Genomic DNA, 14983 nt, shown 5'->3' on the forward strand with positions numbered 1-14983 from the left:
TTTTTTTTTTCAGTAGAGACGGGGTTTTGGGGTTTCACTGTGTTAGCCAGGATGATCTCGATTCTGACCTCTTGATCCGCCCACCTTGGTCTCCCAAAGTGCTGGGATTACAGGTGTGAACCGCCGCTCCCGGCCTATTTTAGTCTTTTAACATCACCCTCGCCCTAACCTAACCAGCCTTTTGCTCTCCATGTACTTTGCTAAGGAAACCTGTTGGCAGCATATTAATTTAGATTTTACCATGCATGTGGAGTTCCCCGCAAAGCCGAAAGAGGGTGTGAAAGACAGCAAAGTTCATTTATTAATGATACCAAAGGTACTGTTAATGCTGTGTTTATTAAACACTTAGTATATGCCAGGTACTCATCCAATTATCTAACATACCTGAACTTATTTGTCATTCACAATAACTCATTCGGTAGACACTTTATTATCTCTTCCTCCAGATAGGAAATAGAGACTCAAAGGGGTAAGCAACTTGGCTGAAGATCACACAACTAAAAAATATTGGAGCTAGGATTCAAACCCAGAGCTTGTCTGAATCCTGAATCAAGCTCGTAAGCATTATTCTTCACTATTTCTCTTTTTATCTCCTAAAGGAGCATTTTCTTTTAGAATCTGGACAGAGATCCTTATTCATTTTTATAAATGAATGTTCATTGTATAGCAACTAATTTTGTGTTCCCAGTGAGGAAGGTTCCCATTATATGGGGGAGCTGGGCTGTCAGCTGGGTGTAGAAGAAAGTAATATTCCCAGTGCAATTGCAGGAAGATTTGGGTGAGCCTGAGGGGCATCTGGCCAGCACAGACCATGCTTACATTCATTCCTGCACATGCACACCTTTCCTTTATGGACCCGTGTTCTTCCCAGCCATGTTAGAGGTGCCCACAGAGTTCTTGGCCGTTTAGGTACTTTATACCAGTCACATATCTAGGTATGTAACCAGAATCTATGTCTTGAAGGCATTAAAAGGAAAACCTTAAACAAATTAAATTTACCAGTGTTTAATTGAGCAAAGAACAATTCGTGAATCAGGCAGCCTCTTGAACTAGAACTGGTTCAGAGTTTCTGGGGCAGCCTCATGGTCGAAGAAGATTCATGGGCAGAAAAAGGCAAGTGACATACAGGAAATGGAAGTAAGGTACAGAAACAGTTGGATTGGTTACAGCTCTACGTTTGCCTTATTTGAACATGGGTTGGATAGTTGGCTGCCTTTGATTGGCTGAAACTCAGTTAATGGTACAAAAGTAGGTTACAGTCTATTTACACATCCAGTTAGGTTACGTTTCACTACATATAGAGAAAACTTTAAGTGGAATTTAAAATATGTATGGAGGCAGCTTTAAGCTAAACTTAACAAAGGTGAAAAAGCTGGTTGGAGAGCTGTAATAATAAATCCAAAAAGTATATAATGTCAGACCATTTTATTTTCAGCACAATTTATGTTTATGGGGGATCTTGGTATATTTGCTACGGAACAATACTGGATGCAGATCTAGCCACTAGACCACTATTTCCCAACTAACATGACTTTTTAAAATAGTATTTATTGAGCTCTTACTAAATGCCAATTCTTTTTTTTTTTTTTGAGACAGAGTCTTGCTCTCGCCCTGGCTGGAGTGCGGTGGTGCAATCTCAGCTCACTGTAACTTCCCCCTCCCAGGTTCAAGTGATTCTTCTGCCTCAGCCTCCCAAGTAGCTGGGATTACAGGCGTGAGCTACCACGCTTAGCTAATTTTTGTATTTTTAGTGAAGACAGGATTTCACCATGTTGGCCAGGCTAGTCTTGAACCCCTGACCTCAAGTGATCCACCTGCCTCGGTCTCCCAAAGTACTGGGATTATAGGGGTAAGTCACCGCGCCCAGCCTAAATGCCAATTCCTGAGTTATAAGCTCTTTACATATATTATTTTATTCAATCTTCACAACAATCCTAAGAAAGTACTTATTATAATTACCTGTACGTTAAAAATGGGGAAATTGAGTCACAGAGCTGGTAGCTAATTTTCCTAGGGTCACACCACTGATAACTGCGATGACTCCATAGCCAAAACACTTAACCATTTCCCATTTCTAATTGGTAACCAAGACAGGAGGAGGCTGATGTGTATTGCATGGTGGGGCAGTTGGCCATGGAAGAAGACAACCCTGAGATTGGAGTCCAGAAAGACTATGGATGTCTGATACTGAAAAAATTGGGACAAAAAAACTTTAAGGGTTTCTGTCAACAGAGAAGTGTGGCTATGGGTATAACCTGTACCGAAATGGCTCTGGGCTGACTTGGAACAATTTCAAGTATGAAAGATCTCACACCCATGTAGTCTATACCATTTTAGAAGATTTTGAATTTTAGTCTCGAATATGATGTATTAGCTTCTAATCCCAAAAATATCTACTGGATGTTGACCAGAAGGAGGGAGTGTGAAAACTGCTTCTTGAGTTTGTATTTCAATAAAAAAAAACAAATACACACACAAAACATGGAGGGATTAGGATTTGGTTCATTCAGGATGAAAATGTGATTAAAACTCTCATTGTTCTCAAATAAAATTCTGGGACAGAAGCCACTAGGAGGTATTTCAAAACAAACACATCTTGGTGAGTAGGGAAAGGCTATATACCCAGCAATGTAATAATAATTAAGTAGCTACCATTCACTGAGCACTTACTATGCACCAGATTTATAGTGCCCGATTAGTACTTTATAAGTGTTCTCATCTAATCCCACACAATAACTACTGTTATAGAAGTGAATGGTTCAAACAGTTAAGTAACTGGGTGATGGTAGAACCTAGATTCCCACCCAGGTCACTAAACTCTGAAGCACCTGGGCTTAACTAAAATGCTCCTCAGTCTGGAGTGCAAGGTGTCTGGGACCAGGGATCCTTGGTTGGATGCTTCCTGCCTCCAGGAACCAGAGAGCTCAAGGAGTAATTTGGTTGAATCTGCTGTTGTCAGGGCGATAACACATTCCCTCAAAAAGCAGAGTTACACAGAATGACTTACTAGCAGGAGATGCTTAGAGTCAGGTAAAGAAAGTAGGAATCTGGCAGGTAAAACACTATGCCCAAGAGACACACCAGACAGCCATTTTAAACAACCACAGTTAAAAACACCCCGTACCTGCCAGGTGCGGTGGCTCATACCTGTAATCCCAGCACTTTGGGAGGCCGAGGTGGGTGGATCACATGAGGTCAGGAGCTCGGGACCAGCCTGGCCAACATGGTGAAACCCCCTCTCTACTAAAAGTACAAAAATTAGCCAGGTGTGGTGGCAAGTGCCTGTAGTCCCAGCTCCTTGGAAGGCTGAGGCACGAGAATTGCTTAAACCAGGAGGTGGAGGTTGCAGTGAGCCAAGTTGCACTACTGCTCACTCCAGGACTCTGTCTCAAAACAACAAACAAACAAACAAACAAAAAACACCACCGTACCCAAATCAAATAACCTTCTCAGGGAGGCCAGCACCATACATACACTTTTCCGAGTTAAATCAGCTTATTGAAGTGGGGTAGAGGTGTAGGGTATCTTGGCTGGGGCTTCTCAAGTTGCCAGGCTACCGAGGTCTTCTGTCTTTCTGAGGAGTAATCCAGCAGCACAGCTGCCTTCAAAGAAATGCCTCAGGAATTTCTGTTGTCATTTTGTTGATATTGTAGGAGAGGGAGATGGATCTAGAAAAGCAGGCGCATGCAAATGATCCCAGGAGTATATCCCAAACTACAGAAAACGAGAGCCATTCAGGAACCCAGGGGACTAGAAACTGTTCCTTTCCAATGTTTAACTCCCTGCTGAGCACACAGAGCATGGAGGACCATGCCTTCTTCCCCTTCCAGAACATGTCTACAGAGCAGGCCCCCAGATCCCTTCTCCCTGGATATCTGGAAATGGCAAACTGCAGGCTACTCTCTGCGGCAGGAGTGGGAGCAACTGGACATGGGATTCAGAATTATTCCATATTTTAACAAACACTCACCGAGCACACTATATTCTAGGCCTTGTCCTGAGCACTGGTGAATTTTATTTCTAGGAGGCAAAATAATCCCTCAAGTCTATTTTAAGCTGTTTTATTTATAGAATGAGTGAAGTTTGAGCTGAAAACCTTTATTGATCACATCTCATCCCTCATCTTTGTCACAGTCACATGTCTTCTCATTGGTTTGCTCCCTGCTTTAAATATCCTCAGCATCAGCAGTGACGTTACTTCTGGGGAGAAGGTTTCACAATGTCTGAAGATGGACCAGGCAACCTCACACTCAACTGCACATTGCAAAAGCAGATTACTCAGACAGAGCACCACTGCTGCAGAATTATTACTTTTCTCATCTGTCTCTCTGTTTTAAAGGTGCTTGTTTGTACATTTAGGAAATGCACAAATACTTCAGCTGCTTTTTAAGAGTACAGTTCTGCAGAGAGTGTTTAGTAAGCAGCTGATAAAGACAGGTCAGGTTGACCTAAGGTGATATTTGGACCCTGATACTGAAAGCAGAAAGTTTAATGTGAATTTTTCCATGATTTGCATCAGCATGCCAGAGAATGGGAAGAACCACTGATTAGAAAAAGATGGGCTTTAGAGATAGTCTTAAGTTTGCAAACCGCTTCCCCATTTACAATCTTCGTAATCTTGAGCAAGCTAATTATCAGTTTACTTAGCTGTGTAATGGAAATTTGTTGTGGAGTATTTAAACAAAGCTGGCTGAGTGGGGTGGCACATATCTGCAATTCCAGCACTTTGGGAGGCTGAGATGGGAGGATCACTCGGATCCAGGAGTTCAAGACCAGCCTGGGCAACACAGTGGGATTCTGTCTCTACAAAATATTTAAAAATTAGCCAGGTGGGGTGGCACATGCCTGTGGTCCCAGCACTAGGGAGGCTGAGGTGGGAGGATTGCTTGAGCTCCAGAGGCAGAGGTTGCAGTGAGCTGTGATAGTGCTACTGCACTCCAGCCTGGGTGACAGAGTGAGACCTTGTCTCAAAAAAACAAAAAAGTAAAAATTAAAAAAATAAAACAAAGCCCTTGCACTCCTTTAACTCAAGGAGAGAAATAAATTAATATTTCTTGGAAAATGCCATAGTGCGTCAGTATGCTGTAGAATGGGGGGAACCATTGACGATTAGTGGTTCCCACCTCCAACTCACACACTCAATAATTTTGGTTCTGAAATTTGAATTGGACGGATCCAGTGAGAAGACTGACCGTTTCAGCCCAAGTCTGATCTGCTTAGCAACCAGCTGGTTGTTTTTCTTTTTCTCTTTGCTGAGCTGACTCTACTTACTCATCAGCATCAGTCTGACACTTCCCTCTTCCAGGAAGACTTTTCTGAACAGCCTATGCCAGTGATTTTTTTTTCCACACATTAAAATCTTGTCATATATTGCAATAGCCCTCACGCAGCTTCTGCTCTGCGTGGTGGTATCAGCTCTGTGTCTGTACACGTGTCTTCCCTTTCCACACAGTTCCTTGAAACCAGGCACTGTGTCTCACTTTCACATCCTATAACCTAGTACATGGTGAGTATTGAATAATAGCAGTCAGTCAAAAACAAATCATCATTCAAGATTGCCTCACAACAATGTGAATATACTTAACACTGCTAAACTATAGACTTAAAAATGGTTAAAATGGTAATTTTGTTATGTGTTTTTACCACAATGAAAATTTTGTTCTGTTTAAAAATGAGTTATTCCCATGAATAATACATTTTTGTGCTTAGCTTAAAAAAAAAAAAAAAATCATCCAGGCTCAAATTTGAAAGGGATTAGAGCTCAACCAAAAGGTAACAGTGCTGAGGTTGAGAAGCCTTGTTCTACCTTCAAACTTCAATGAAGCCCAGATACTTTGTTGTGGGAGGCTGTCCTGTCTATTGTAGGATATTTAGCAGCATTACCCGCCTCTACACACCAGGTGCTGGTAGCTCTCCCACCCTCATTGTGACAACCAAAAGTGTCTCCAGATACGGCCAGCTGTCTTCTTGAGGTGGTAGACAAAGTTGTTCTCAGTTGAAAACCACCGAGGAAGACAAAGCCTCTCACTGTAGATGCCTGGCTCCCCAGTTGGGCCAGGAGTGCTGGAGGCAAGATGTGGGTCCTTCATGGGCTTATTTGAGGGCTCAACACTCAGCCCCCCACCACCCCCAGGCTATGATGCCTGTCTTTCAGTAACTGGTAGTTGGCTCCATTCGTTTCATTAAAAGTCCGTGTGTGAACAAGTGCTTCCCCATTACCTTCCAAAACAAGCATGTACAGAGTGGGCGCTCAATAAATACCTTTTGAGATGTCATTACCTGCTGTCCGCCCACCTGTGGCATCTAAAAATTACACCTAGACCAGCAGACAAATGACTCAGAGAATGTTTTACAGTCCTGGCTGTACAGTACTGTTTTGGAGCCAAGCCTCCAAAGCAAGTCCATTGAATTCTTCTAGGACTGGTCTCTGTCCCTACTGCTACAAATCCTAGCCATTCCTTACATTTGTTAGCATTTCACAAATTGTAAAGTGCCTCACATATAGGCTCTCCCTTGATTCCCCACAACAACCCTGTTGAGGTAGGCAGGGGAGGAACAATTACTCCTATTCTGCAGATGAAGAGAGTGATTTTCACAAAAATTCAGGTCACATAGCAAAGCAAGAACAAAGTTTCTCCTCCAGCTCTAAGTCTAGTGCCTTTTCCATGTTTTCAATAAGGAATCCAGAACAGCAGAGTTCTGCAGTGACTTCCACAGCTCAAGCTGCAGGAGATGTTGACTCCTCAGGGCATATGTCAGAGTCTTGACCTGCTACCACCCCTGAGAAGCTGTTTGTACAGTCCTGATGGGAAAGTGTAAACAGGGTGAGAGGCATGGTGAGCTTCCAGGCCTGGCGTGAAGATCAAAGCCCGGGCCCCACATGCCAGACCTGCTTTCACGCTGTTCCCTTAGTCCTGAAAAGCTCTGAGATCCTCTCAGCCACTCTGTGGAAGAAACACAAAGCAGGATCACCTAGCTTTCTCTGGACATCATGGAAATGGCCAAAACCTCCAAGCCCCAGGAGAAGGCTGTGGCTAGATTTCAAGGCTAGCATGAGTAAGGAAGGCCAAAGCCTTTTGGATCTGAGGGTCTGTTGGGCGTCAGAAGTCTGTAATTCCATGCCTTAGGAAATTCTCTGATGGCTGTAACATTCTAGTGTGGACAAGCCTAGATGTGAGTAATGCTTTAATGGGAGTCACATGGATATTGGTCTACAGATGGGGGAGTTAGTGATTATTCACGGCAAATGTGGGTTTTCTCAATTCCGGCAATTTTTCTAGTGAAGACTTGCCCATTGAGACAACGTGGCTCCTTTTTAATGAAATGGTTTGCTTGGTTTTTCTTTGACAGAACAAGCCAAACTGGGTTTCATTGTCCAGGCATCCTAGAATTCATTCTTCACTAAAGAAGATCTGTGTGATAAGATGATTACTTTATTAGTTGTGGGGGATAGAAGCAGGACTAAAACTCTAACCTTGAGTACCTCAGCAATACCGGATAGATGTGCATCTCATTCTAAGTGGCTTTACAGACGAAGAGTCTAAGCTAAAACATTGGAGGAAAAAACCCACAGTGATCAACTTTCTTCCTGTATCTCATCAAGAAACATTTGTTGGCCGGGCGGGATGGCTCATGCCTATAATCTCAGCACTTTAGGAAGCCAAGACAGGAGGATCACTTGAGGCCGGGAGTTCGAGACCAGCCTGGGCAACATAGTGAGACCCCCTTCTCCACCTAAAAAAAAAATTAGCTGGGTATAGTGGCACACACCTGTAGTCCTAGCTACTTGGGAGGTTGAAACAGGAGGATCACTTGATCCCAGGGGTTTGAGGCTGCAGTGAGTATGATCACACCACTGCACTCCAGCTTGGGTGAAAGAGTAGTGAGACCTACGGCCAAGCACATAATCCCAGCACTTTGGGAGGCCAAGGCAGGCGGGTCACCTGAGGTCAGGAGTTCGAGACCAGCCTGTCCAATATGGTGAAACCCCATCTCTACTAATAATACAAAAATTAGCCTGGCATAGTGGTGCACTCCTGTGATTCCAGCTACTCGGGAGGCTGAGGCAGGAGAATCACTTGAACCCATGAGGCGGAGGTTGCAGTGAGCTGAGATCGTGCCACTGCACTTCAGCCTGGGTGACAGAGTGAGACTCTGTCTCAAAAAAAAGAATGAAAGAGAGAGAGACAGAGAGAGAAAGAGAAGGAAGGAAGGAAGGAAGGAAGGAAGGAAGGAAGGAAGGAAGGAAGGAAGGAAGGAAGGAAGGGAGGGCGAGGGAGGGAGGGAAGGAAGGAGAAAAAAGGAAAGAAAAGAGAAAGAAAGAAAGGTTCATAGTCAAAGTAGAAAAGCCTTTTCCCAGTTCGTCTTTTTCAAAGCCACTCTGGAAAAGTCTCACTTAGACAGTGTCCAAGTTGAAAAGCCCAGCTGTTAAAGTGTCTGTTGTGCAGTTTCCAGAGGGTAGGCAACATGGAATCATGGAGGAAAGCCTGGACCACGAGTCTAAGGACTTAGCTTCTCATCCAGGTCTTGCTACTTATACAGTGCATGACTTTGATAAAGTCCCTTCACCTCTCTGAGCCTCAGTTTTTGCGATGGTAAAATAGGAATGATACAACCTGCCCTGTGCACCTAAGCAAGTAGTTAGGAGACCAAGTAAGGTAATGGATATCAATGTTTTATAAGTCCCCATTGAAAGTGGTACTGCAATAGAAGGAATGAATCAGATCTGTGTTCCAACTCTTTAATAAGTTGCTCCTGTGAACCATGCCCATTGCCTATAAAGTAGAGCATGGAAGACTGACCCTAGTGTATTAGGAAGACCTTTTATTTTCAGGGAAAAACTGGAGGCTGTGACAGAAGATTTAGGTTCCAGTCCAGCTACAATGAACTTACCCTATGATATAGGCAAATAACTGCCTTTCTAGGTCTCAGTTTCTTCATCCATAAAATAGGGATAATAATACCGCCCTCATTTTCCCCACTTGAAAAACAGGAATAATACTTGTCCTACTTTCTTCCCCTATAAATTGGAGATGGTAGGCCAGGCGCAGTGACTCACACCTGTAATCCTAGCACTTTGGGAAGTCAAGGAGGGTGGATCACTTGAGGTCAGGAGTTATAAACCAGCCTGGCCAACATGGTGAAACCCCATCTCTACTAAAAATACAAAAATTAGTCAGGTGTGGTGGCACATGCCTGTAATCCCAGCTACTCGGGAGGTTGAGGCATGAGAATCACTTGAACCTGGGAGGCAGCGGTTGCAGTGAGCCGAGAAAATGCCACTGCACTCCAGCCTAGGTGACAGAGCGAGACTCCATCTCAAAGTAAATAAATAAATAAATAGGAGATGGTAATAATAGTCAGTCTACTTTCCTTAGCAGTGAAATAAGTGGGTTGCTTTACTCATTTGCCTGCAATATATGCTTAACATTCTCACAGGATTTGGATGTTCCAAAGAAATAGGTATACTAAATTGCTCTGTAGAGATGCACAAACGGTGTCAGATATCATTTATTAATTAAACATTACGGAGTGTCTACTAGGGGACACTTCACAGATAAGGGAAAGCAGCATAGTTCTTGCTTTCATGGTGCTTACAGTCTATTGGAGGAGATGAATATCAGAGAGATAATCACACTAAAGATTGGATAGAAGTAGTAGAGCCTACTGTTGAGTAAATGTAACACCAATTTTCTTTCCATTCTAGAACATATTTCTGCTGTGAGTGACATTCTTTCCCCTGCAGAAGTCCCAGAGGCTACTAAGGTGAAGGAAGTGTTCTCGACTTCTAGTTTGCTAGGGGGTGATTTCCTAGAATCAGAGACACTTATTTTTTTCCTATTCCCTAGCACTTAATTTACACTAGTGTAGCTCAATATTTTTTAGCTTTTATCTTTGTAATTTTATTTATTTATTTATTTATTTATTTGAGACAGGGTCTTGCTCTGTCACTAGAGTGCAGTGGTACACTCACAGCTCACTGCAGCCTCGCCCTCCCAGGCTCAGGCAGTCCTCCCACCTCAGCCTCCCTAGTAGCTGGGACTATAGGTGCATGCCACCAGTCTGGCTAATTTAAAAAAAAAAATTTTTTTTTTAGAGATAGGATCTCCCTATATCGCCCAGGCTGGTCTCGAACTCCTGGGATCAAGTGATCCTCCCGCCTCAGCCTCCCAAAGTGCTGGGATTACAGGCATGAGCCACCAATGCCTAGCCTATCTTTGTAATTTTAATTTGGTCAAAATTAAGGTTTTGGGGAGAGAAACCCAATTTTTTGAAGTGAGGACTCTTATTCCAATGCCAATCTACTGTGACCCTCGCAATCCCTCTGGCAGCTCTCTGCTAGAGTTCTTAAAGGCTGGGGCCTCCAAGAAGAAGTGAAGGCAAGAAGTGGGCAGTTAGTGTTGCACATCCCACCTTCCAGTGGCTCCTGTGGCCTGGAACAAGGGAAAGAGCACACACACTCGAAATGTCAGAGCGAAAACAGAAGAGAAGCACTCACTGATCCCTGCTGCAGTGTTTGTTTTCTACAAAGTGGAACATTGACACTCTTCATTCCTGAGAAGATCAGATCTATTAAATAACACCCATCCTCATTTTCCCTCTTGCAACAGCCATTCTTGGCTCTAAGAAGCACCTAGCTATACACTCCTCCCTTTTCAGTACCTTAAAGACCAAAGTCAAACCTTGTTTTTCTGCTGCTATTGATTGTTTTTCTAACCCCTTGAGCTGGTTTTATAACCCTAGTTCTATTGCTTACATCTTGGCTGGCTTTGAAATGCCCTATAGATCGCTCTTTTGATAATTTCCTGCTAGGCAAGGAATTTACTATCGTCTTTCAGTACTATTAGCATACCTGTCTCTAGATCTGTCATTTCCCAGCACTTGATGTCTTTCAGGGAACAGCAGTTTGGCAGGCGAAGAATCATTTGACAAGGGGAACGTGTCCTAAATCCTGGAATACTACAAGCAGGTCTTTTAGTCTCTACTAACCCAGTACTTCTGAACAGACCATATGGGGACTGTCTGAGAGAGGAGGCTGAAAGATGTCCTGTTGTCCTATCATAGAACTTTACATAAACTTACAAGAAGAGGAAAAGTCTGTAAGGATTGGTGGCACTCAGAATCTCCTTTTTCTATCTTCTCTTCGCCTGATAGTTATATCACTAATTTGATGATGAGGAATTATTTTTCTTAGTTTCATTTCTATAAGCAGCCCCTTTCTGTTGCGAAAGACCGTTAGCACCAAAATTAGGAAGACATATTTGAGACAAATATGTGCTTCCTTTTCATCTGTATCTGACTTCAGCCTATGCCCCCTGATTCTATATTTCAGTCTCAGGGCTAGATTGAGGTTGTGTTATAGTTGAGATCTGAGCATCAGTTTTTGAAAGCTGAGCATAGGACCTTACAATCTCCATCTCACTGGTTCCAGACCACTACAAAGAGCTCATGGAGGCTTGAGATGTCCTTAGAACACAGTCAAATCCAGCTGACTTTAGGGTACTCTAGCTCTGCCTTTCCACCTGGATCCGTTTGGTCTCTGCTCCTTTCCTCAGGCATTTAGTGGTGCAGCTGGGCAGAGCATGAAGCAACACTTTCAAAGCACCCACCCAATGGACCTTGATGACCTATTTTATCACAAGAAGTGGACAGGGGAACAGTTGGGAAGAAGTATGTCAGGAACAGCCTCCACACTCCTGTTCCTCCTCTGCGTAACACACACAACCCAGCAGCCAGCCATTCAGTACTGGCTGTGGGCCTCACCTCTCAGGAGAAAACCAGCCCCTGCACACAAGCAGAAGTGGATTAGTGGAAAGAGCGCTGGATTAAGTATCAGGAGACTGACTTCTAGATCCAATTTTACCCATCAGTAGCTGTGGAATTTGGAGAAAGCCACTTAACCCCTCTATGTCTTAATCTCTTAGTTTGTAAAATAGAGAGGGAAGTACCTGCCTCTCTCCTCTCCCTGAATTCCATAAGGTTGTTTTGAGGGTCACATGAAACATTGGTGGGTAATGACCTTTGAAAGAATATAGTACTGAGGCTTTGTACGGATTGCATTCCTACACACCACCTCTAAACTACTAGCACTGTTTTTATAGCGTTATTTTACGTTCTTCACCAAGGGTGGGGCTGTCATGTCTAGGGTAGAAGCCAGCCTCCAGGAGTGTTTTCCACACTCACAAGTCTTGAAAACCCCCAATCTTGGGGTGTGACCACAATCTGTCCAAAAAGATTGTCCTTTGGCTCATTTTTGAAGCCTTCCAGTGGGCAAGTGTTTTCTGAAAACAGTCCACTTTTCCAGCCCTGCCATTTTCAGAGTCTTGAGGGCCTTGTCACTTTGGGTGGACCACATGTCTCTCAGCTGGAGGGTCCTGAGATTCGATACTTCACCATCACTTACTGCAATGTGGACCTAAGCAACTCACTTGGTATCTCTGAGACTCAGTTTCCTCCTCTGTAAAATATGAGAAATGATATCTGATTCCATAGTGTCGTCCTGAGGATTAAATGAGATGTGGCAAGTACCTGACCAAGTTCCTAGTCAATATGTGTCAGTTCTCTGCTCCTCTTTACCCTACTTCAGGGAGAATTATTGCTAGACACCTGCCTGCAGATCATTTACGTATCTCCAAGGCATTTCAGAATCAGATCAGAGATGAGACCACCCTCCAAATGCCAATCCTGCCAACCATCCTGTCTCTACCGTCTCCCCTTCTTACCCTTGGTGTCCCACGCAGGGAACATCATCGGCTCTGGAATCTTTGTCTCGCCAAAGGGCGTGCTGGAGAATGCCGGTTCTGTGGGCCTTGCTCTCATCGTCTGGATCGTGACAGGCTTCATCACAGTTGTGGGAGCCCTCTGCTATGCTGAACTCGGGGTCACCATCCCCAAATCTGGAGGTGACTACTCCTATGTCAAGGACATCTTCGGAGGACTGGCTGGGTAAGAGGATCTGTGGAGACCTGAATGGTCTAGGGGAAAAGGAGGAAGACATTCAGACGGAGGTCAGATCAGAAAAAGCCAACGCTAGGAGTTTCCAGTCTCCAGTGTGCCAGGGGGTGCTAGAGAATGGAATGTCTCTTCTGCTTTCCTGCCATGGTTGCTAGTGTAACCTTGTGTCCCCCCGAGGCTCCTGAGAATGACGGAGGGACCAGTTTTGTAGTTTTGACCTCTATGTTGATCTTGGTGGGAAGGATTCTATAAGTGAGAGCAAACAGAACTGTATAACAACACTGACCAGGCCGGGCGCGGTGGCTCAAGCCTGTAATTCCAGCACTTTGGGAGGCCGAGACGGGCGGATCACGAGGTCAGGAGATCGAGACCATCCTGGCTAACATGGCGAAACCCCGTCTCTACTAAAAATACAAAAAACTAGCCGGGCGACGTGGCGGGCGCCTGTAGTCCCAGCTACTCGGGAGGCTGAGGCAGGAGAATGGCGTGAACCCGGGAGTCGGAGCTTGCAGTGAGCTGAGATCTGGCCACTGCACTCCAGCCTGGGCGGCAGAGCGAGACTCCGTCTCAAAAAAAAAAAAAAAAAACACTGACCATAGATTCCCAGAGAAAGTACATCACAAAAACAAAGCTCTTCTATCTTGACAAGTGAGAGTGGCCACTTAAGGTAGAGTGTACCCTCTTCTCACACTACCAAGGATAATGGCCTTCCTCTAGAGTTGGACCCTAATCTTAAATATCCTCAATTTCTGCATCCCTGCCATTGGTAAACCCTCACCAATGGGCCAAAGGGTGTGAAAGGCGCTTCCCCTACAGACCTCCACTTGATACCTCTCCTGTTTGTTGCTTCTGTAACCACACACTTAGTATGTCCTGTCTATCAACATTCTGGGGTTGCAAATTTTGTTTTTCCACCATTGGATGCTGGTGGCCACAGTGATGGAGAAGAGATGATGAAAGGAGAGAAGAGAAAGAAAGAATGCCAAGACTTGTGTTAGTGCTTGTAGAAATTTAGTTCTTCATCATTAAACCATTTTATTGTCATTGCAGAAGGCTGGGTGTCTTATTTGTGGGTGGGGGCAGAGGCTGGGCTCTTCAGCATCCCTGAAAATAAAAAAGAGATGCATGACTTGCCCGGGCTCTCCCCTGATGGCTCTGCATCCCTGCCATGCCTGTCGGCGGGGATGTCCCATTCCTCCTTCAGGTTCCTGAGGCTGTGGATTGCTGTGCTGGTGATCTACCCCACCAACCAGGCTGTCATTGCCCTCACCTTCTCCAACTACGTGCTGCAGCCGCTCTTCCCTACTTGCTTCCCCCCAGAGTCTGGCCTTCGGCTCCTGGCTGCCATCTGCTTATGTAAGTGTCATCTGGGTCTTGGTAGCAAGACAGCCTCTTTTATTATATTTATTATTATTATTTTTAGAACAGAGTCCTCTGTCACTCAGGCTGGAGTGCAGTCACATGATCACAGCTCACTGCAGCCTTGAATTCCTGGGCTCAAGTGATCCTCCTGCCTCGGCCTCCCAAAGTGTTGTGGTTACAGGTGTGAGCCACTGTGCACGGTCTGAGGGATGGCCTCTTTTAGCCTCCCTGGTGGTCTACATGTCTCTGACTCTCCTTCCTTCTCTCCTTTTTTTTCTTTTTTTTTTTGAGGCAGGGTCTCACTCTGTCTCCCAGGCTGGAGTGCAGTGGCGTGATCTCCATTCACTACAACCTCCGTCTCCCAGGTTCAAGCAATTCTCCCACCTCAGACTCCCAAGTTGCTGGGATTACAGGCGTGAGCCATCATGCCCAGCTAATTTTTGTATTTTTTATAGAGATGGGGTTTCACCATGTTGGCCAGGCTGGTTTTGAACTCCTGGCCTCAAGTGATCTGCCCACCTTGGCCTCCCAAAGTGCTGGGATTACAGGCCTGAGCCATCTCACCCTGCCTCCTTTTCTTTTCCCCATTACTTTTCTTTCAGTTTCCTACAAGTGTGTTTTGTGTGAATGGATTCTGCATACAATTGTCTGGTGGAAAAAAAAAAAA

The 14983-nt window shown here is 44.6% G+C and overlaps 1 protein-coding gene across 2 annotated transcripts in view; it reads left to right on the forward strand.

Annotated features, from left to right (window-relative positions):
- SLC7A8 (solute carrier family 7 (amino acid transporter light chain, L system), member 8) overlaps window positions 1-14983 on the forward strand; it is a 68457-nt gene that overhangs the window by 5646 nt on the left and 47828 nt on the right. For both annotated transcript variants that reach the window (XM_011930855.1, XM_011930856.1), the window contains 2 exons: window positions 12741-12945; window positions 14159-14310. In XM_011930855.1, coding sequence (XP_011786245.1) covers window positions 12741-12945; window positions 14159-14310 — 357 coding nt within the window. The remainder of the gene's footprint in view (window positions 1-12740; window positions 12946-14158; window positions 14311-14983) is intronic.

The sequence above is a fragment of the Colobus angolensis genome, unplaced genomic scaffold, assembly GCF_000951035.1.
Source record: "Colobus angolensis palliatus isolate OR3802 unplaced genomic scaffold, Cang.pa_1.0 Scaffold88, whole genome shotgun sequence".
Lineage (NCBI taxonomy): Eukaryota > Metazoa > Chordata > Mammalia > Primates > Cercopithecidae > Colobus > Colobus angolensis.